The sequence below is a fragment of the Jaculus jaculus genome, chromosome 16 (assembly GCF_020740685.1).
Source record: "Jaculus jaculus isolate mJacJac1 chromosome 16, mJacJac1.mat.Y.cur, whole genome shotgun sequence".
NCBI lineage: Eukaryota > Metazoa > Chordata > Mammalia > Rodentia > Dipodidae > Jaculus > Jaculus jaculus.
This window is the reverse complement of record NC_059117.1, coordinates 14,076,051-14,099,560: the sequence shown is the minus strand read 5'-3', so window position 1 is coordinate 14,099,560 and position 23,510 is coordinate 14,076,051. Positions and strand designations below refer to the sequence as shown.

Sequence of the window (23,510 nt, the reverse complement as noted above, 5' to 3'; positions counted from 1 at the left end):
AGAAGCCATAGACTGCTACTAGAAAATTTTCAGTGTCAGGGATGGGATACCTACCAGTAAGTTGTTGGCCAGGGAGGTCCCTATTACATCCAAAACATTACAGGCTTTTGCCAAGGCCCTTGGTTTCCCACAAGTAACAGATGGCAAGACCTTACTGCTGAAGATTTCACATGTGTAAGCAGCAAGGTCACTGAAAAATCAAGCTGGTTCTGAGCCGAAAACCTTCTCCTTGTAGACCAGCCAACTGAAAGCTAGAAAAGGCTGCACTGCATGCAGCTCTATGGGAGACAGAAGTCATCAGTGGTGAAAATAGTGAATACTGGAAGTCTCAAGTTTGGCCAGATAGGCCAAATGTCCATATGGGTGCAATAGTGGCATGTCTGCTCTGGGGGAAAGCAACTGCTCTCTAATTGGACTGGAGGCCCACTCTGTGGGAAGGAATACATGCCTGGTACTGAAAACCTAATCAAAAGCCTATGGCGGGGGTGGGGGTGGTCATGTGTCTTAGGGGTATAAAGCCTGCCTTTGTCTGGATAAATGCATATATTTTTCTCACCAAACTGCCCTGAAAGCACTACACTTAATGTTCATATTCATATATTAATGCTACTCTCACTTTTGGCTAGAAAATCTTCTCTTTTCAGATGGTGATGACCACTGGGATAACCCAAAAGGCAACACAGGGCTGAGAAGAAGTGACAGAGGAGTGCTCAGTACTGAAACATATCTAGCGCACTCTCCAAGGCTCAGGGTTCATTGCGGAAGAGGTGGCAGAAAGAACGTAAGAGCCAAAGGAATAACGTTCCCTACAACTGCCAGTGTAACTGCCTGGACAGAAATTGGCCTTGATAGCCATGACCTTGCAGTGCACAGCAATACCTTCACAAGAGCCTCATAATAGGAGAAGAGAGACTAACGGAGAGAGGGAGGGGTATGAAGAATGGAGTTGTGAAGGGGAGAATGGGGGAGGGAAATATCATGGTTTATTGTCTGCAAGTATAGAAGTTGTCAATAAAAAATTAAATTAACAAACAAAACAAACCTAAGGGAAAATGTGTCTCCTTAGAAATGTTTCATGGGCTTCACCCCACGGATGTTAGTTGAAAACAGTTAGTGGATTTCAATATACAAAGGTCAGTCCCCACAAACCTCAGCAGTGAGGTACTCCAGAATCGCAGCACTGTACACAGCAGCAGTGGCACCCACCCGTCCGTGGCTTGTGGTGCGAGTCTTCAAGTGTCTGTGGATGCGGCCCACAGGAAACTGAAAAAGAGATGTCTTGTTGGGAAGCATTGCAGAGTGTTGACTTAATGCTGAGGTAACTTAAGGTGTTACAAGACAAATAAAGCATGAAATAATGACTAAAAAAAAAATAGGAACTTGGTCACACATATTAGAAGTCAAAATTATTTAGCAATTAAGGTTTCTAGAACATATGTGTATGTCTTGCTAATTACATCTTTAATAGCAAATGGGACTTAAGTCATACTGCCAATTACAAATTTAGCATGGCCCAATGATTGCATTTTAAAAAATTCTTATTTTGTTTATTTTTATTTATTTATTTGAGAACAAGAGGCAGAGAGAGAGAATGGGTACACCAGGGCCTCCAGCCAGTGCAAGTGAACTCCAGACACATGCTCCCCCTTGTATATCTGGCTAATGTAGGTCCCAGGGAATCGAGCCTCAAACCAGGGTCCTTTGGCTTCACAGGCAAGCACTTAACACCTAAGCCATCTCTCCAGCCCCAGTGATTGCATTTTTATCTAGCTAATTCCTTTACATAATTGCCACATGTAACTGTGAATTTCCACTACCCTCTGATCCTAACTATCTTCCCTCAGTTTCAAGAGACCACATATCTGAAATATGATATTGACAATCTTCCTGACTCAGCCTCCCAATGCTGAGATTGTAAACACAGGCCACAAAGCCTGACTACTTGAAACTTTAATTTTATCTGCTAGTTACTTTTTATCTATCATTTATCCACCCATCTATCCATCCATACATCTATCTATCTGTCATCTGCCTATCTTTACTTCCTTTTGTGTGTGTGTGTGCAGTGATGATGTATATGCATGTGGGTACAGAGTGTGTGTGGAGGACAGAGGTTGATCATCTCAGGTCTATGATGGCTCTCCACTTTTGCTGAGCAAGGCAGGGTCTTTCACTTGAACTCGGAGCTTTGTCAGTACAGCTAGCCCTGGGGATCTCTCCTTCTCCTCCTCAGTGTGCTGGGATTACAGGCACACTCCAAGTCCACCCAGCATTTACATGGGTTCTGGACAGTGGATGTGCTTTATCCACTAAGCCATCTCCCTAGCCTCATAGGGAGATGTTTTTTGAGGTAGGGTCTCACTCTAGCCCAGGCTGCACTCTAGCCCAGGCTGCCCTGGAATTCACTATGTAGTCTCAGGCTGGCCTCCAACTCTTGGTGATCCTCCTACCTCTGCCTCCCAAGTGCTTGGATCAAAGGCCTACACCACTCACTATGCCTGGGTTGGCTTTTTTTTTTTTTTTTTTTGAAACAGGGTCTCACTCTAGCCCAGGCTGACCTCAAATTCACAATGATCTTCTCAGCCTGCCAAATGCTGGGATTTAGATCTTATTTTTTATGTTTGTTTTTTGAGGTAGGGTTTCACTCTAGATCAAGCTGATCTAGAATTCAGCATGTAGTCTCAGGGTGGTCTTGAACTTGTGGAGATTCTCCTACTATTGCCTCTCACGTGCTGGGATTAAAGGCTTGAGCCACCATGCCTGGCTTTACTTCTTGTTTTTAATCAATATGTATAAGATCAAGTATACCTGGCTGCTATAGGAGGTAACTGTAAATTAAGAAACAACTTACTTGCAAACACCATAATCCCAACACTGGAAAGATGTAGGCAAGAGGATCACAAGTTTAAGGCCAGCATGGTCTGTCTACCTAGGAAGTTTCAGGGCAACCTGAGTTGGAATAGACAGAAAACTTTTGAGCAGAGGAAACAAAAATACAGCATGTAGTCTAAAGTATACTTCTTTATTTGGGACTTTGGAGATCTCTTCAATCTTTTGTTACTCAGATTTAAAAGACATGTTGCCAGGCATGATGGCAATTGCCTGTAATCCATACTGGGGAGTTTGAGTATTGAGTTCAAGGCCAATCTGACTACAAATTGAGACCCTATCTCCAAATAAACAAGCCAGCATACTCTTCCAAAAAGATAAGAACAAATAAAAACAGTGCTTCTGGGGCTGGAGAGATGGCTCAGTAGTTAATGCACTTGCCTACAAGGCCTAAGGACCGGGTTCTATTCCCCACTACCCACGTAAAGCCTGATGCACACAGTGGTACATGCATGTGGAGTTATTTGCAGTGGGCCCAGACATGCCCATTCTCTCTCTGTGTCAAATAATAAATAAATAAAATAGGGCTTCTGAAAGGTCCATCTATTTCCTTCTGTTTCTTTCTCATTCCCTTAGGTTAGGAAACTCACCTGCAGCAAGAATGATCAATCTTACATAAATGATCTCAAACTTCTATTATTACTTTTAGAATACTAGACTAATGTTTCTAACTTCTGGATATTTTTTACATGGATAGTTTAGTGAACTTCAAAATTGCTCCCCTTAAACTGTTATTTTTGTTGTTTGGTTTTCGAGGTAGGGTTTCACTCTAGCTCAGGCTGACATGAAATTCACTAAATAGTAGCCTCAAACTCAAGGCAATCCTACCTCTGCCTCGCAAGTGCTGTGATTAAAGCTGTACGGCACCATGCCCAGCACTCCCCTTAAATTTTACCTCATAGCTATGCCCACACTACAAACTCCTGCATCTCTTAAATTCTAAGCCTTAAGAGAATCTTTCTTTTTGCTCTGTTCCAACTCTACACCATTTTTCTTATCTTTTGCAATTATTTTTACTTATATTTTTATATTTTATATTTATATTTACTTATATTTTGTGGTGCCTAGGGCCTAACACATGACAGGTAAGTGCTCTACCACTGAGGTATATCTTCAGTTCTCTTTATTTCTGCTTAGTCTTTTGTGACCAAAGAAGGCCTAAGCCAGCCACAGACTTGCAGGAACATTCCTGCCTGTGCCTTTGGGCTGCTGAGATTATAGTTATAGATTTCCATCAGATGCAGGCTCTTTATGGTATTTATTTTGAGATAGGGTCTTGCTAAATTGCCCACGTTGGCCTTGAACATGAGATCCTCTTGCCTCAGCCTCTTTTTTTTTTTTTTAATTTTTATTTATTTTATTTGAGAGCGACAGACACAGAGAGAAAGACAGATAGAGGGAGAGAGAGAGAGAAGGGCGCGCCAGGGCTTCCAGCCTCTGCAAACGAACTCCAGACGCGTGCGCCCCCTTGTGCATCTGGCTAATGTGGGACCTGGGGAACCGAGCCTCGAACCGGGGTCCTTAGGCTTCACAGGCAAGCGCTTAACCGTTAAGCCATCTCTCCAGCCCTGCCTCAGCCTCTTGAGCAGCTGAGACTATAGGCCTGTAGTAACAGCCAAGCTACATGCATTGTTTGTATTCCTTCTAACCTATTCTAAATAAAGTATTTGTTATTTTTTATTTTAATTTTTAAATTTTTTTTTAATTTTATTTATTTATTTGAGAGCGACAGACACAGAAAGACAGTTAGAGGGAGAGAGAGAGAGAATGGGCGCGCCAGGGCTTCCAGCCTCTGCAAACGAACTCCAGACGCGTGCGACCCCTTGTGCATCTGGCTAACATGGGACCTGGGGAACCGAGCCTCGAACCGGGGTCCTTAGGCTTCACAGGCAAGCGCTTAACCGCTAAGCCATCTCTCCAGCCTGAAATTTTTTTAATTTTTATTAGCATTTTCCATGATTATAAAAAAAATCCCATGGTAATTCCCTCCCTGTTATTTTATTTCTTAAACCAATGCAAAAAAGCTCCACTGAGCTTTTATCACATGACATGTGCTTCTGATAAATTCTGACAATTTGAGCAGTGCTGTTAAGTATATAATGTGTGCTTTAAATTTAAAATTTTAGGGGCTAGAGAGATGTCTCAGTGGTTAAGGTGCTTGTCTGCAAAGCCTAAGGACCTGGGTTTGATTCCCCTATTACTCACATAAAGCCAGATGCACAAGATGGCATGTGCATCTGGAGTCTGTTCGCAGCAGCTAGAGGCCTGGCATGCCCATTATCTCTCAAATAATAAAGTATTAAATTTAAGTTTTCATTCTTCTCCCTTCAGGGTTATGTGGCTTATGTCATCCACCTGCTGAAACCACTAGTACTGCCATTAGAAAAGAAAACCAAAATTTAACTGGGTATGGTGGTACACACCTGTAATTCTAGCATTCAGGAGGCTAACCTGAGCTACATAAGGAAAACCCTGTGTCTCAAAAAACAATAAGCAAAAACCTCTTATTTTGCCTTCAGATTTTCCTTTTCCCATTGTTTCTTACCTTAGGGATGTAGCTAAATGGTAGAGTACTTCTCTAGCATGCTAAAGGTTCTGGATTCTATTTAAAAAAAAAGTGTCCATGGTCAGGAGTGGTGGCACATGTCTTTAATCCCAGCACTTGGGAGGCTGAGGTAGGAGAATTGCTGTGAGTTCAAGGACAGCCTGAAAGTAATTCCAGGCCAGTTTAGGCTAGAGCAAGACCCTACCTTGAAAAACCAAAAGGAAAAAAAATTATATTGTAACTATTCATATATATATGAAATCTGAAAATAGGGGTTTGGAATTCAGTCTATAATGAAGGCCATTAGGGAAATATTCAGAGAATAGTCCACTAATGGACCCCACCCCAGTGCTGGAGAGATGGCTTAGTGGCTAAGGTGCTTACCTACAAAGCCTAAGAACATAAGTTTGAATCTCCCGGTCCCACACAGCCAGACACATAGTGATGCAAATGCACAATGTTGTACATGTGCACAAGGGGGCACACACATCTGGAGTTTGTTCATAGCAGCTGAAGGCCCTGGTACACCCATTTTCTCTCTCTCTCTGCCTCTTTCTCGCTCTCTCAAAATAAGTAATAATAATAAAAAGGAAAAATACTCATTTTTAGTTTGTAAGAATAAGGAACACAGGGTTTTTTGTTTGTTTGTTTGTTTTTGTTTTCTTTTGGGTTTTCAAGGCAGGATCTCACTCTTCTAGCCCAGGCTGACCTAGAATTTGACTATGTACTCTCAGGGTGGCCCTGAACTCACAGTGATCCTCTTACCTCTACCTCCCAAATGCTGGGATTAGAGGCATGTGCTACCATGCCAGGCTTGCTTTTTTTTTTTTTTTTTTTTTTTGGTTTTTCGAGGGAGGGTCTCACTCTAGCCCAGGCTGACCTGGAATTCACTATGGAGTCTCAGGGTGGCCTAGAACTCACGGCAGTCCTCCTACCTCTGCCTCCCGAGTGCTGGGATTAAAGGCATGTGCCACCACTTGCTTTTGTTTTTTTGAGGCAGGGTTTTACTCTTAGCCCACACTGACCTAGAATTCACTATGTAGGTGCAGGGTGGCCTTGAACTCATGTGATCCTCCTACTTTTGTCCCTCAAATGCTAGTTAAAAGGTATGTGCCACCATACCTGGCTAATTTGAGTTTTTACCAATTAATCTCATATTAAAGGCCTATAGTACTAAAAGGATATTTTTGTAACTGACGAAACACACAGACAATGAATTGCAAAGAAAAAATAACTGAAATACAGACTCGTGACAGCATGGACTCATCCATTCATTACCTGTAGGCCAGCTCTCTGTGAGCGAGACACTGCCTTAGCTTTGGCCTTCCCACTATCCTTTCCAGCTTTGCCTCCAGCCTAAATGAAGAGTTGAAAATGTTAACTCAAACCAAGAAAAAAAATCACAAAATAAAGTTTCAAGTTTCACTTTAGGTAAAGAGATATGAGTGATCTGCCTCATTTGTAAATATGTATGTCACTTTTTATTAACATGTAAATATATATATTACCTTCTATTAACATGTAAAAAGGACATCAAATGTTCGATTTCTACACATTGAACATATACTCAATTTTATGACTGATTAATCTTAGAGCAAGTAACTTTTTTTTTAAGGCTGTATCCTTTTTTATTGTTTTTTTTTTCCTTTTTTAAAATTTTTATTAGCATTTTATAAAAAAATAAACTTTTTTATTTTATTAATTTTTATTTATTTATTTGAGAGCAACAGACAGAGAGAAAGAGGCAGATAGAGAACGGGTGCACCAGGGCCTCTAGCCACTGAAAATGAACTCCAGATGCATGCACAACCTTGTTCACCTGGCTTACATGGGTCCTGGGGAATCGAGCCTTGAACCAGGGTCCTTAGGCTACTCAGGCAAGCACTTAACCACTAAGCCATCTCTCCAGGCAGCAAGTAACTTTTACATGTGTCAGAAATATTTAATTTTCAAAATTGTGAACACAGCATTATTTTCACAGAAAAAAAACTAATAATTGGGAATGGAGAGATGGCTCAGCAGTTAGGGTGTTTGCTGTCAAGTCTGATGAGCCTGATTCAATTTACCAGTACCCACATGAAGTCATATGCACAGTGATATATGCACAGTGATATATGCACCTGAAGTTTGTTTGCAGTTGCTGGAGGCCCTGGGACACCCATTCTGTCTATATCTCTCTGTACTTGCAAATAAATAAAAATATTTAAATTTTAAAAACTGGGGCTGGAGAGATGGCTTAGCATTAGGACATTTGCCTGTGAAGCTAAAGGACCTCAGTTCGATTTCCCAGGACCCTCATAAACCAGATGCACAAGGTGGCGTGTACATCTGGAGTTCATTTGCAGTGGCTGTTGGCCCTGGCACACCCATTCTCTCCCTCTCTCTCTCTCAAAACAGAAAAAACAAACAACCAAAAAAAAAAACCAAAAAACAACTTTAGCCAGGCATGGTGGTGCACACCTTTAAACCCAGCTCTCAGGAGGCAAAGGTAGGAGGATTGCCATGAGTTTGAGGTCACCATGAGAATACAGAGTGAATTCCAGGTTAGTCTCGGCTAGAGTGAGACCCAACTTTGAAAAACCAAAATAAATAAATAAAAAAAAATTGAGGTTTCTGGAGCACCATTCTCTGTCTCTCTTCTCTCTCTCTCTCTACTTGCAAATAAGTAAATAAAAATATTTAAATTTTTAAAAATGGGGCTGGAGAGATGGCTTAGTGGTTAGGGCACTTGCTTGTGAAGCCCAAGGATCCAGGTTCAATTCTCCAAATCCCACATTAGCAGGATGCACAAGGTGGTACATGCATCTGGAATTTGTTTGCAATGGCTTGAGGTCCTGGTGTGCCCATTCTCTCTCCCTCTCTTTCTGTCTGTCTTTAATAAACAATAATAATAATAAAAATGGCTAGGCATGGTAGTACATGCCTTTAATCCCAGAACTGGGGAGGGAAAGGGAGAATTGCTGTGAGTTCAAGGCCACCCTGAGACTACATAGTGAATTCCAGGTCAGCCTGGGCTAGAAAGAGACCCTACTTAGAAAAAAAGAATTGAGGGGAAGGAGTCAAATAAAATATTTGTGCACCCATGTTCATAGTGGCATTATTCACAATAGATCAAAAAGAAAAACTGGGCTGAAAAAAAAAAAAGAAAAAAGAAAAACTGGGCTGGAGAGATGGCTTAGTGATTAAGGTGCTTGCCTGTGAAGCATAAGGACCTATGTTTGACTCTCCAAGTTCCACATAAGTGAGACATAGAAGGTGACACAAACATGCAAGGTTGTGCATGTACACAAGGTACTGCATGACTCTGGAGTTCAACTGCAATGACTGGAGACCCTGGCACACCAATTCTCTCTCTCATAAAAAAAAAAATTACAACAACAACAATAAAGAAAAATCAATCCAAATGCTATGGCTCGACTATGCTATATTCCCTATAGGCTTGTGATTTGAATGGTTGGTCCCTAGATGGTGGCACATGTTTGGGAAGTTCCAGAAATTTAGAAGGCAGGGCAGAGCTAGTGGGGATTGTGGGAGATAGGGCCAAGACCTGGGGAATAAAATGTCCTTGGCAACTTCCTATCCCATTCTGTTTCCTGGTCAGCCATCAAATCAATAGTTTTCCTTTACCATATGGCTATCACAAGGTCCTGTCACCATAACACTTAAAACCAAGAGCATTGGGCCAAAGACTCTGAACTAAATCCTCTGAAACCATGAGTCAAAATGAATTTTCCTCATTTTAACTTTTTCTGTCAAGTATTCACGGCAACAAGAAAACTGGTATCAGAAGTAGGGTTGTTGCTATGACTAAATGTGATCAGCAGATCTGAGGCGTTTGGAATTGGTTTCCAGGAAAAATAAGGGTTTGAAGATGTGGGCTAGAGAAATCTTTAAAAAAATGATTTTTTTCTTCTTAAAAATTTAAAAAAAATTGTTTACTTGAGAGAGAGAGAGAGATAGAGAGGGAGAGAGAGAGGGAGGGAGGGAGGGAGGGAGGGAGGGAGGGAGGGAGGGAGGGAGGGAGGGAGAGAGAACGGGTGTGTAGGGCCTCTAGCCATTGCAAACGAACTCCAGACACATGCACCACCATGTGTATCTGGCTTATGTGGGTACTGGGGAATTGAACCTGGGTCCACTGGCTTCACAGGCAAGTGCCTTAACTGCTAAGCCATCTTTCCAGCCCTCTATTTGCCTCTTTCTCTCTCACAAATAATAAAAAAACTATTTTAAAGAGAAGCCAAAGCCGGGTGAGTAGTGCACATCTATGATCTCAGCTTTCAATGGGCTGAGGAAGGAGAATTGCTGTGAATTATGTCCAGCTTGAGCCAGAATGTGTTCCAGGCCATCCTAGACTAGTAAAACCTTATCTCAAAAACAAAAAGTAGGCTGTATGGTGGTGCATGTCTCTAATCCCAGTACTCTGGAGGCCGAGGTAGGAGGATCACTATTAGTTCGAGGCTACCCTGAGACTATACAATGAATTCCAGGTCAGCCTGGGCTAGAGTGAGACCTACCTTGAAAATCTCCCCCCACCAAAAAAAACCTAGAATGTAAGCTTTGAAATAGTACATCCACTCAATAAAGCTTTCCTTAAAAAAAAAATCTTGAAAGTGTGGGGGTGGGGAGGGAGGGAATTACCATGGGATATATTTTATAATCATGGAAAATGTTAATAAAAATTTTAAAAAAATCTTTAAAAGCTAAAATGAACCCTGTAAGCAGAGCAAGGTGTATACCTTTGATCCCAGCACTCAGGAGGCAGTGGTGGGAGGATCACCATGAGTTTGAGGCCAGCCTGGGACTAAAGAGTGAGTTCCAGATCAACATGGGCTAAAGTGACACCTTACCTCCAACTCTCCCTCCCAATTCTTTTTTTTTTTTTTCCGAGGCAGGGGTTCACTCTATTCCAGGCTGACATGGAATTTACTATGGAGTCTTGGTGGCCTTGGACTCACAGCAATCCTCCACCACTGCCTCCCGAGTGCTGGGATTAAAGGAGTGTGCCACCACGCCCAGCTTCCCAATTCTAATTATATGTCTATTTAAAAGAAAATGAGGGGCTGCAGAGATGGCTTAGCAGTTAAGGCATTTGCCTGCAAAGCCTAAGGACCCATTTCAACTCTCCAGGTCCCATGTAAGCCAGATACACAAGATAACACAAGCATGTAAGGTTGCACATGCACACAAGGTGGTACGCAAGTCTGGAATTTGATTAGTGGCTAGATGCCCTGGTTTACCAATTCTCTCTCTTGCATTAAAAAAAAAAAAAAAAGCCAGGTATTATGGCACACGCCTTTGATTCCAGCACTTGGGAGGCAGAGGTAGGAGGATGGCCATGAATTTGAGGCCACCCTGAGACTACATAGTGAATTCCAGGTCAGCCTCAGCTAGAATGAGAACCTACCTTAAAAAAAAAAAAAAAAAAAAGATATTGCATGTTTCTTTGATTTCTGAGATCAGATCAATAAATGATTCTCATATATTCCTCAAAGAAACCTTTTCATCTTTAGCCTAGTAAAAACCATGCAAGTGGTGCATGAATCTCAAATTACCTTTATTGCCTCTGTGTGCCTAGATTAAAACACAAGAGCCAGTTATTGAAACATGCACCATCTTGTACATCTGGCTTTCATGGGTCCTGGGGAATTAAACCTGAGCCCTTAGGCTTCACAGCCAAGCACCTTAACCACTAAGCTACTTCTCCAGCCCCCCAACTTTTTATCTTGTTTTAAATATGACATATTTCCTGTCTTCTCTAAGGAAGTAGTCATAAGATCAGTTTTGTGTGTGTGGATATATTTGTATATATAAGGGTACACATGTGCAGGTCATGTGTAGACTTAGGATGTCTAAGTCTTTTCTTTTCAGTAAGCTAGAAAAAGGATGTAAAGGAAATAGAAAGGGAGGGAGGGTGGACTTAACAGGATGGTATTGTATATATGTAAGTAAAAGAATGTATTAATGGAGGTGAAAAGGCCTAAGTAGGTCAGGGGAAGAGATTGAGTAAAGAAAAGGTGGAGGAAGGGCTAATCAAAATCTAACAGGATATAACTAAATCATATGGAAACCTACTTTCGTGGACAATGGAACACTCAGGAGCCATAGATTGTTACTAGAAAATTTTCAGTGCCAGGGATAGGATACTTTCCAGTGAGTTGTTGGCCAGGGAGGTCCCTGATACCTCCAAAATATTATAGTCCCTTGCTGAGGCCCTTGATTTCCCACCAGGAATAGATGGTAAGACCCTATTGCTGAAGACTCCACATACTTGGGCTGCAAGGTCACTGAGAAATTCTGCTGGAGCTGAGCTGAAAACCTCCTCCATGTAGACCAGCTGACAAAAAGCTATGCTGCATGCAGTCAATGGGAGAAAATCACCAGTGGAGATACTCAACAGTGGACACTGCAAACCTTAAATTTGGCTAGCCAGGCCAAATGAGCCAATGGGTACAATAGTGGCACGTTTGATATGTTCATATAACCAACTGCCCTCTAATCTGACTGGAGGCCTGCTCCATGGGTAGGATACATCTCTCATACTGAAAACCTACAATGGGGTAATCGTGAGCTCTAGGGATATAAAGTCTGCTGGTACCTGGCTAACTGTATATACTATGCTCAACAAACTGCCCAGTAAACACTTCTCTTAATATTCATACCCATATATTAATGTTATTCTCACTCTTAGTTAGAGAACCTTCTCTTTTCTGATTGCAGTATCCTTGGGATGACTCAGAAAGCATCATGGTGCTGAGAAAAACTGACAGAGGAGTGCTCAGCACTGCAATGTCTGTCACACCTTCCAAGGCTCAGGGTCCATTGCAAAAGAAGTGGTAGAAAGATGTACGAGCCAAAGGAAGGATAGGACTCCTTACAACGTGCTCCTCCAGACACAAAATGGCCTGGATATCTACACAGGACCATCATAATAGGAGGAAAAGATGATGATGACATCAAAATAAAAGTGAGACTTGAGACAGGAAAGGGGTATGATGGAGAGTGGCGTTTTACAGGGGAAAGTCGGGGGAGGGAAGGAATTACCATTTTTTCTTGTCTATAATTATGGAAGTTGTCTACAGTTTTTTTTAATAAAGCCTTACAAACAAAAACAAATGGATATACCCTTTCCCAAATCACCCCAATCCATATGCACACACATAACATATATACACATCTTTCCAATTTTACACGCTTAATATAGTTGATGACTGGGAAATATAAACAACACAGACCCTTTTATGTTAAAAATTGTGTTAGCATTAGACTGGGCTAAGCTATTGGTTAGAGTAATTTATATATAGAGAGAAGAATGCACATTATGGAGTGTATTAAACTTGGGAACTAGATTCTACACATTTATTTATTTACTTGCAAGCAGAGGGAGATAGAAGAGAGACAGACTGAAAGAATGGGCATACCAGAGCCTCCAGCCACTGCAAAAGAACTCCAATGAATGCTCCACTTCGTGCATCTGACTTTACTTGAGTACTCGGGAACAGAACCCAGTCCTCATGCTTTGCAGGCAAATGCTTTAACTGTTGAGCCATCTCTCCAGCCCCATGTCCTGTATTTTATTCTTACTTTAATGCCTATGTATTTTTAGCTAATGTTTTGGTAAATGGAGATCCAAAACATATTTTTGGGATTTGAGAAATAGCTTAAAAAGTAGCAAGGTCTTGGAAATCATCAGCTTGAGCAAATTAATTTACAAGTTACATGCAACCTTGGATGCTTGTGAAAGTATTTTACTGTAAGACACTGCAAAATAGTAGCTATGAATTATAGTCTGAATTGAAGTATCCATATGATCTACCTAGTTTTAACCTTGAAAATTTTACAATAACAAAAAATTTATATCCTCTACAATCTGCTGAAAATAACGCACATCATCAAGCACAAGGCTAATTATCAGTTATCAGTGGTAAATGAAATGACAGACTGGGGTTAACTTTGGCTTTTAAGCATGTAGCACCGGCTGAAGTTACTTGTCTTGTGACAGGATGCTTAAAGGAGGAATAACAACATAAATATAACTCTGAAAAGCATCAGTCCACTGACACAATCTTGATGCAACACGTGGCTTTTCGTTTATTCCAAGCGCTTATCTCTTAAATTGAGAATGGGGTTGAAGTATCATTCGCTTCAATTCTTTTGAAAGCCATTATTTTTCTTTCTTATTTTTTTTTTCAAGGTAGGGTCTCACTGTAGCCCAGGCTGACCTGGAATTCACTATGGAGTCTCAGGGTGGCCTCAAACTCATGGCAATCCTCCTACCTCTGCCTCCCAAGTGCTGGGATTAAAGGTGTGCGCCAACATGCCCCACTAAAGCTATTACTTTTCTTAAGTCAATCCGAATTTCAAAATGAGGAAACTTCGCAGGGCCAGGAGGAAGTCCTGCAGAAAGAACACATGCTCCTATGCAATTGTTATGCCCAGTTCTCGGCGCCCCAAGGAGAACCAAACACGCATGCAAAGGCAAAGAGCTTTATTTTGTGCTTAAGCGCAGACTCTTGACTTTACCTGCACAGTGGGTCTGTGCAAGAGCCCCAAATAATGGGAAAGTAGGGTTTTTATAGGGATTTGAACAGAAAAGTAGGGGGCAGTTACATGAGTGGTTGATTTAAACAGTAACTGTATTTGCACTCTTCTGATTGGCCTTAGGATACTGGTGGGCAAAGTTGGTGGGCAGAGGGTAGGGGAATTCTAGGCACATTAGGTAACCTTTACTGTGATTGGCTATGTGTATTTGAGGAACTTTAAGCAAACTTTTCTATGACCACAGGAATGTATGGCATAGGCAGTTTGTGGTTTTTCCACTAACTGTTAAAACCCATACAAGAAAACAAAAACTTAGACCTTGCCGGGAAACAGAAACTTAGGCCTACTGATGACTCTGAAGCCTGTCATGGCGTCCCTCTGGTTCCTGAGTCCTTCATTCCCCCCTCTTTGTACTATGAGAAGCCAATCTTGGATCCTGGTTAGGTTAGTGAGTGGAGTCTAATGGTATATACTGTGATCTTAAAACCATAAACTGCACTATATCGTGTTCCCTAACAAAAGCAACTAATCTATTAATAATGCAAGGTCCTATTGTGATCAGCAACAAAAATAAAAGTAATGGCCCTGCTAAAGCAGACAACAGAGTTGTTAACCATGGGGAATGGCTGAACCATGACTCAAACCATCCTTGAGAATCCTCTTGTTCCTTTTTTCTTTTTAACAATCCTTCATGAACTTTGCCTAGTGATTCTTTAACAACTCCAGAGTGGTCAGCATAGAAGCAGCACTCCTCTCCCAAGGCTGCACAGAGCCTTCCTTGTTGAAGAAAGAGCAAATCTAAACCCTTTCTATTTTTTTTTTTTCTTTTCGAACCCTTTCTATTTTGAAGGATTACCTCCACTAGAGAAGTGGGTAATTCCTGCAGGTGAGAGATCGATTTTTCTAATTCCTGAATGTCCAAGTCTATAGCTGCTTTAAGGCCAGCGTACTACTTTTTTGGGTTATTAAGGAGGTTATTCATGTTCCTGCGCCTACAACACACAAACCTATCAGTAAGCTAACAGTTAGGACAGTAATAGGTTCTCTTTTTATCCTAATTGGATCCGTACCCAGTCGTGGGTTCATTTCTTCAACTGAGTGATAGGTTACCTTGGGGACTAGCCATACCTGGACACAGAAATCTTTAGCATTAGTTAACACAGATGCACTAACAAAGGGGGTGATTCCTGTACTGCAAGCCCACCAGGAGTCTTAGGAGAGAATGAGACAGGAGGAAGAAGTATTGATAAAAATGGTCTGATTACACAAGGGAGAGGGGACTGAATTAGGGTTGGTACCACTAATGCATAGTCCTTGTCCTGATGCCTGTTGGAGGGTGAGCCTTACAGTTCCTGGCTGTTGACATCTACATTTGTTTATATCTGATGACATGTTATATGAATCAAAGACTGCTATTCCTTCATAGAATGGGGGCCTTGCATCATGACATAATCAACAGGACTGCCTTAGTTCTGGCCTAGAGGCATTAAGAACTTGAAAGTGTGGGATAGACTATCAATAAGTGTTGTCTGCCGGTTCATGTTCAGCAGTGGCTCTGGCTCCAGGGTGTAAGGGGGAAGGGTTCGCTTGAGTCCTTCTGGGGAAGGATTGAGGGGTGCTAGTACTTGGAGAGGGGGTCTGAGATAGCCTTGTCAGTATTATTGGGGTCTAGGGATTGAGATGGTTTGAGGGGTCTACTAAGTAATCTAATAGTGAATAGGCTGCTGGAGCCACTGGGATGGGTACTTAGGTCCCAAGTTTTTCCGGCCTCCCAAGTAGAATCCCATTTCCCTCTCTCTGTAAAGCGGATCTGGATAGGGTTACAGGTATTTGAACTTGCCCCAGAGCATACACGGTATCTTCTGCCTATATAACCTTAACATCTGGAGGGTCATTACATCCTATTTGGATAAGTCTTAACAGGGGCAATCCAATAGAGGTCCCCAGTACTCACACAAGACCAGGACCAGAAGAAGAGCTCATTTGCCCCTCCACACTGTTTCCTCCAAGCCTTATCTGTCTGACCTGCCTGCGGTCTACCAGGGCACACATAGAAATAGGTATGTCTAAGTGACCAGTGACTCTTTGCAGGGAGCAGTTCTGACAAATCAAGTTGTAGATCTGGAAACCAGGTATTAACAGGTGCTGTCTTAGGTTTCTGAATCAATATGTCACCTGTGGAAACATCTATTATTACCCAAGTATGGTTGACTGGTTGTTGGGGATTAAGGGGTGAAAGGGGGCCACAATAGGCACAAGTGGTGAATAATACAAGCGCCAAGAGTATATAAGCTTGAGTTTCAGAGGGGATTTTTGATCCTGCTTGACCTTCCACTGTGGCTAGTGGTCCTCAGGTTCAGCCAGTGGATCTGCCGGTAGGACATGGTTGTGATGAATCCAAGTGGCAATTCTGTCCACCTTCACAGTGGTAGGTGTGGTCAGGATGATGATGTAGGGTCCTTTCCAACAGGGTTCCAGTGTCTTGCAATGATGGCGGCGAACAAACAACCAGTCTTCTGGATTATAACCATGAGTCAGTTGGGGAGGTCCAGTCTCATATATGGCCTTCAGCCTTGGCCATACCTCTTTATGAGTTCTAGCAAGAGATTGAAGAGGTTCATGCAATTGTTGATTATCAAATTCAGCAATCAACTCTGCTTTTAAGTCAGGCAGAATTGGGGGTGGTCTCCCAAACATTATTTCATAGGGTGTTAGGCCTATCATGTAAGGTGTATTTCGCACCCTGTAGAGGGTAAAGTGAGGAGAAATACCCAGTCCCCGCTGGTTTCCACGATTAATTTAGTGAGGGTCTCCTTTAGAGTCCTATTCATTCTCTACCTGTCCTGAGCGTTGGGGTCTATATGCACAATGTAATTTCCAATTAGCCCCCAAAATTTTAACAACTTTCCGTGTTACCTGAGAGATAAAGGCTGATCTACTGTCTGAGCTCAAAAGAGCAGGCATTCCGTACCTGGGAAGGATGTCCTCTAGGATTTTCTTAGTTACCACTTGAGCTGTTTCATGCTTGGTGGGGAAAGTCTCTGTCCATCCTGAAAAAGTGTCTACAAAAACTAAAAGACATCTGTACCCATATATACCAGGTTCTACCTCAGAAAAGTCCAATTCCCAATGTGCTTTGGGCTTGGAACCTCGCAAGCATGTCCCATCTGCTTTAGGATGATTGTTTGCATTAGTCATTTTACAACTTAAGACATTTATTGGCAATTTCTTCAATTTGAGATCTTAAATTGAGTATTTTTCGGTGACTGTGTCTTATCAGTTCTTTGGTCCTCTTTGTGCCCAGATGTGTAGACCGATGCAAATGTTGGAGAAGTTGCTGAGCCAGGTGTGTGGGAAGGATCAACTTATCGTCCCCACTTTTGATCCAACCCCCATTGCCCTCTTGTGTTAAAGGCAATTTATTAATCTGTTTGCTGTCCTCCTTTGAATATCCCAGAGTGTCAGGTAAAGTTGGAGGTCTGGGAGTAGAGTCAATACCAGTTTAGTATCTAGGGCAGCCCTCTTAGCGACCTCATCTGCCCTCATATTTCCCCTGGCCACTGGAGTATCATTTCTTTGGTGTACAGGGCAATGCATAATGGCCAGTTTAGAGGGCAACCATAAGGCAGCCAACAAGTCCAGAATTTGCTCTTTGTTTTTTATCGTTTTTCATTCTGCTGTGAGGAGGCTCTCTCTTGATAAATAGCCCCAGGTACATGGGCTGTCACAAAGGCATAACGGCTATCTGTATACTCATTCAGCTTCCTGCCTTTGCTCAATTGCAAAGCCTCTGTCAGAGCAACAAGTTCCACCCATTGTGCAGAAGTCCCTTTAGGTAAGTAATGCTGCTGCCCAGTTTCTGTTTCAGTCACCACAGCGGCCCCTGCATACCTTTGTTGAGTTTTCATGAAGCTGCTGCCATCAGTATACCAAGTAACTTCAGCGTCTGGCAGAGGCTGGTCAGTCAGGTCTCTGATGCTGTAAACCCAACTCAGGGTCTTGATGCAATCATGGAGGGGTCTCTCTAGATCTGGGTCCAGCAACAAGGTGGTGGGGTTCAAGGCTGTGCTGGGAGAGAACTGTATCTGCGGCAGATTTAAAAGCAAGCTTTCATAATGGGTTATGTGGGCATTATTCATCCATCGGTCCCTCTACAGTGTGGGGAGTGACCAACTGCAGTTCCTGCCCTAATGTGAATTTACTGGCATCCTTTACCAGCTGCGCTGTTGCTGCTATTATCCTTAGACATGATGGCCATCCTGCTGCTATAGGATCCAGTTTTTTTTGATAAGTAAGCAACCAGTTGATTCCAAGGTCCCAATATCTGAGTCAAAACTCCTTTAGCTATTCCATTTCTTTCATCCACATAAAGGCAGAAGGCCTTTTTAATGTCAGGCAGCGCCAATGCAGGGGCAGTCAATGAGGCTTGCTTTATCTCCTTAAGTGCTTGGTCTTGAGTCTGGGACCATTGGAAGGGATCTCCCTCTTTAGTCAAAACATATAGGGGCCTGACTTTCTCAGCTAATCCAGGAATCCATAAGCAGCAAACCCCAACAGATCCCAAAAACTCACGTATCACTCTGTGAGCAGTGGGAGTTGGTATAATTAATACAGTCTCTTTCCTGGCCTGAGATGACCATCTCTGTCCATCCTTAAGAATATATCCCAGATATGTTACTTCTCTTAAACAAATTTGGGCCTTTTTGACAGAAGCACAATATCACAAGTCTCCCAAGATTGTTCACAGATCCTCTGTACATGCTTGGCAAGCCTGCGCTGTATCTGCTGCTATTAAAATGTCACCAACATATTACAACAAAGTCAAATGTGGGTGCAGTTGTAGGTACTCACCCAGATCTTCATGGAGAGCCTCATCAAATAGGGTAGGCGAGTTTTTGAATCCTTGGGTAGCCACATCTAGGTTAATTTGTCCATTAAACCCTTATTCTGAGTCATGCCATTCAATGGCAAATAGTGGCTGGCTTTGTGCTACCAGTAGCAGACTAAAGAAGGCATCTTTTAAGTCTAAAACAGTATACCATATTCTGGAGGGGTCAAGGAGCTCAAGAGTGTGTAGGGGTTTGGTATAGTTGGGTGGATATCCATCACCCATTTGTTTTCTTCCCTTAGGTCCTGGACTGGCCTATAATCCCCAGTATGTAGTTTCTTTACCAGTTAAAGCAGTGGCCCCTTGCACAGTATTCCACACAGAGTGGCAGGGGACAAGCACCCTGAGGTCTTGGAGTCACCTAATATGGGGGGTTATTCCCATATGGGCTTCTCTTGACATGGGGTATTGTCTCACCCTGATGGAAGTTGCTCTGGGCTTTAATTCCACCCAAATGGGCGGGCGATGGGAGGCCATTCCCATCCCTCCTGTTTCTGTCCAGAGCTCAGGGAACTTTTTAAACCATTCAGCAATGTCCATCATGGGACCTTGTTGGTGGAGTCTATATTCATCTTCTGGTTGCATAGTTAAAATTTGCACCAGGTGCCGATTTCTATTGGTAAGATGAGGCCCATCTGAGACAAAAGAAATTTGAGCTCCTATTTTGGTTAATAATAATAAGTCTCTCCCCCGTAAAGGGTAGGGGCATTCAGGTATGACCATGAAGGAGTGGGATACCCGGCCTGTGCTGAGGTCCACTGTTCTTCAGGTAGTCCATGAATACTGGTTCATAGCAGTGGCCCCTTGCACCCAAGACTTTATCTGATAGTTTCCCTTGGGGCTTATTAGCACTGAATGTTGTGCCCCAGTATGTACTAAAAAGTCAATAGGTGTCTCCTCCACTCTTAAGGTTACCCTGGATTTGGGGAGGGGGGTCCGAATCCCATCTCCCTCAGTCATCAAGTCCTTCTAATTCTAGGACAAGCATTTGCTCCAAGTGGCTGGTTTTCTGAGGAGGGCTTTTAGGGCATTCTTTTACCCAATGTCCCATCCATCTCTTTATAGTAGGCACATTGGTCACATTGAAGTTTGGGCCTTTCTCGTGGAGGTCCCCTCTTACCTTGCTCTCCTGAAAGTTTCTTGTATTGCTAGCGTTGGGTATCAGGGGACTCTGTGGTGGCTGCCGGGAGAATCTTGGCCAAATTGCAGGTACTTTTTTCATTTGCTGAGGCAATGGCTTGGGCTTGGCGTTTCTCGGCACTCTCTCTCTCTCTCTGTTATCATACACTTGTTCTGCCAGTACCATTAACTCTTGTAAACTCTTATCTGCTAGTCTGGCCAATTTTTGAATTTTCCTCCTAATGTCTGGGACTGCCTGGTTAACAAAACTGAGGATAACTGCTGTCTTATTTTCTGGAAGCTCTGGGTATATAGGAGTGTATGTACGATATGCCTCCATGAGTCTTTCCAGAAAAGCGGCAGGAGTCTCAGCTTTACCTTGCTGCACATCACTAACCTTAGCCAAATTAGTGGGACGCCTATTGGTGGCCCTGAGAACCCCCCCATTAGAGTCTGGCGGTACACCTGGAGTCTCTCCTTACCTGCTGCCATGTTGAAATCCCAGTCTGGTCTAGTCAATGGGAAGAAGGTATCAATGATAGCCTGATTATTGGTGGGATTCTCATCAGCGCCCGGAACCAATTTTCGGGCTTCAGTCTGGACTCTCTTTCCTCTGTAGTAAAGAGAATCTGTAGCAATTGTTGACAATCATCCCAAGTTGGTAGGTGGGTGAAAATAATAGAATACAAAAGCTCAGTAAGTCCCTGCAGTTTCTTGGAAAATTTAGGAGTTTGCACTTTCTGATTATAAAGATCACTAGTGGCAAATGGCCAGTAGTGATGTGGCTGATAACCATCTTGGTCTGGGGGCCCCATAACCCAGAGGAGGAATACTGTGGCCTCCAGGTCCGGGGCTTGATTCCGGGAGGTCCTACTATGAGTATGGGGAGGGTTTTGTATGGGTGGAGGCTGGGCCTCTGGTGGAGGGTCTTGAGGATGTGGCCTGTTGGGTGGAGATGGGTTCATAAGGAAGGAGGAGGGAAATCAATTCTTCCTGTGAATTCAGGAGTACAGGATATAGAGGAATGGCGGGGGAAGAGGAGTCATCTGATTTATTCTTCTTCTTAACTGCCTAAATAGTGGTGGTCCCTTGTGGAGGGGGAAGAAAACGTTTAACCCAAGAGGGAGGGTCTTCTACCAGGTCACGCCAAACCAGAATATAGGGGATTTGGTCTGGCTGGCCAGGAGGTCCTTGAAAGATGTTTACCTGGACTCACGCTATGATTGGTAAGTGGAAGGTGCCCTCAAGCGGCCAGCCCACATTGAAGGTGGGCCATTCGCTCCTGCAAAGAGTGGTAAGTTTACCTTTCTTTATTTCTACACTAAGGATATGAGCCCTAACTTTAACTTCCTGAAAGTGGTCCATCAGTAAGGAAAGCAGGGTAGTCTGCATCTGTCCCATCCATCTAATCACAGAAATAGTAATTCCCACAAAGAAAAGGAAAAAGAGACAGCAAAAAAGTTCACCTGGCCAGCAACTACAAAACCAAAACTGAGACAGCAGCTTTTCACAGTTCTGTGGGAGCAACTGAGTTACCTCTGCAAATCTACCTGGGGGATGAAATCCCCCTCAGGCGGGCCTGGGGACCCAGGACCTGCTGTACAGAGTGGCCTCCAGGAGCGTGTTCACCCAACCACAATTTTCTGATGAAAGAAGGACGAAGGACAGGTTTTCAGGAAAGACAAAACACTAAAACACATTTACCAGCCATAGACTTGAGCTCCACATGGTGGTCCTCAGGACGTCTCTGAGGGGATCCCAGACGAGCCCCCAAATGTTATGACCAGTTCTTGGTGCCCTCAGTGACCACCAAGGAGAACCAAACATGCATGCAAAAGCAAAGAGCTTATTTTGGGCTTAAGCTCAGACTCTTGACTTCACCAGACAGTGGATCTGTGCAAGAGCCCCGAGTAGTGGGAGACTGGAGTTTTTATAGGGATTTGAACAAAGAAGTAGGGGGCAGTTACATGAGTGGTTGATTTAAACAGTAAATGCACTTGTACTCTTCTGATTGGCCTTAGGATACTGGTGGGAAAAGTTGGTGGGTAAAGGCTAGGGGAATTCCAGGCAGATTAGGTAACCTTTATTGTGATTGGCTATGTGTATTTGAGGAACTTTAAGCAAACTTATCTATGACCACAGGAATGTATGGCATAGGCAGTTTGTGGTTTTTTTCCACAAAAACTTAGACCTTGCCGGGAAACAGAAACTTAGGCCTACTGATGACTCTGAAGCCTGTCATGGCATCCCTCTGGTTCCTGAGTCCTTCACAATCACCCAGCTCAAAGCATGCAAGCCCTGTTCTGACCGGGAGATTACATAACCAGTCATACAGATTTCTAAGTTCCCCAGAGGCATCCCATGCAGAGACCCACTCACTCTCAGTTCTCCCAAACTGCTATGGCCAGTGGCCGCCCCCCCCCCCCCCCCAGTAACCACCAAGGAGAACCAAGCATGCAAAAGCAAGGAGCTTTATTTCCGCTTAAGCTTAGACTCTTGACTTCACCAGCACAGTGGATCCATACAAGAGCCCTGAGCAACAGGGGGCCAGGGTTTTTATAGGGATTTGAACAAAGAAGTAGGGAGAAATAGGGGAATGGTTACATGACTGGTTGATTTAACAGTAACTGCACATGTATTTTTCTGATAGGCTTATGATACTGGTGGGCAAAGCTTGTGGGCAGGGGGCTAGGGGAATTTCAAGCAGATTAGGTAACCTTTATTGTGATTGGCTATATGTATCTGAGGAACTTTAAGCAAACTTATTTTAAGCAAACTTATCTATGACCACAGGAAGGCATGGTGCAGACAGTCCATTCCCTTATCAGGAAACTGACCTTGCTGGGAAGCAGAAACTTAGGCCTATTGATGCTGAGGCCTATTATGGCTTCCTGTGTCCTTCACAAACCACACTCGGCCACCGGGCACTGGGCGCATTCTCCTGCTTTTGCACAGGCCCTGGGCCCTGGGACAGCGTTCGCGCCTGGTGTCGCCCACAGGCAAACCTCCAGTAGGGCTGGGAGGTCGGTCACCCCCGCCCTGAGGAGGACGACGCGACAGCTCCGCACTCCGCAGGCAGCGGCGCTCACCGGCCCCGTCCATCTGGCCTGCCCGCCGGTACTCACCATGGTCTCGGCCGCCGGAGCTCCGACTGCCACCCGCCACTGCCGCAGCCCCGACCACCACCACCGCCGCCGCCGCCGCCGCCGCAGCCGCCTCCGCCGGAGCCTCCGCCGGAGCCGGACAATACCCAGGGCCCGCCTCGTAGCGCCGCGACCAATGGGTGCTCACCTTGCTCGTTTGAACCCCGGCGGCTGACCAATTGCCCGCCTCCTTCTAATAATAACTCCGCCCCCGGGGGGCACTTCCCTAACGGCTGTTTGGCTTTGCGCACGGCACGCGGAGGCGGAGCCTGCAGCCTGTACACTGTCAAGCTCTCCGCCTTTCTCCACGCGCCGAGTCTAATGGACAGGAGAACCGACCAATGAGAGCCGACAAAAGCCAATGAAAACATTGCCCGCGAGCGACGAA

At 43.7% G+C, this 23,510-nt stretch overlaps 1 protein-coding gene across 3 annotated transcripts in view; it reads right to left on the bottom strand.

Annotated features, from left to right (window-relative positions):
* Nucleotides 1–23,163, bottom strand: part of LOC101605680 (histone H2A.V) — a 39,826-nt gene extending 16,663 nt beyond the window's left edge. For 2 of the 3 annotated variants that reach the window (XM_004652918.3, XM_045135629.1), the window contains exons 1-3: nucleotides 23,105–23,163; nucleotides 6,713–6,790; nucleotides 1,150–1,263 (exon numbers count right to left, since the gene is read on the bottom strand). In XM_004652918.3, coding sequence (XP_004652975.1) covers nucleotides 1,150–1,263; nucleotides 6,713–6,790; nucleotides 23,105–23,107 — 195 coding nt within the window. In that variant the 5' untranslated portion in view covers nucleotides 23,108–23,163. The remainder of the gene's footprint in view (nucleotides 1–1,149; nucleotides 1,264–6,712; nucleotides 6,791–23,104) is intronic. The other variant, XM_045135628.1, reaches the window with a different exon arrangement.
* Nucleotides 23,164–23,510: the final 347 nt, after the last annotated feature.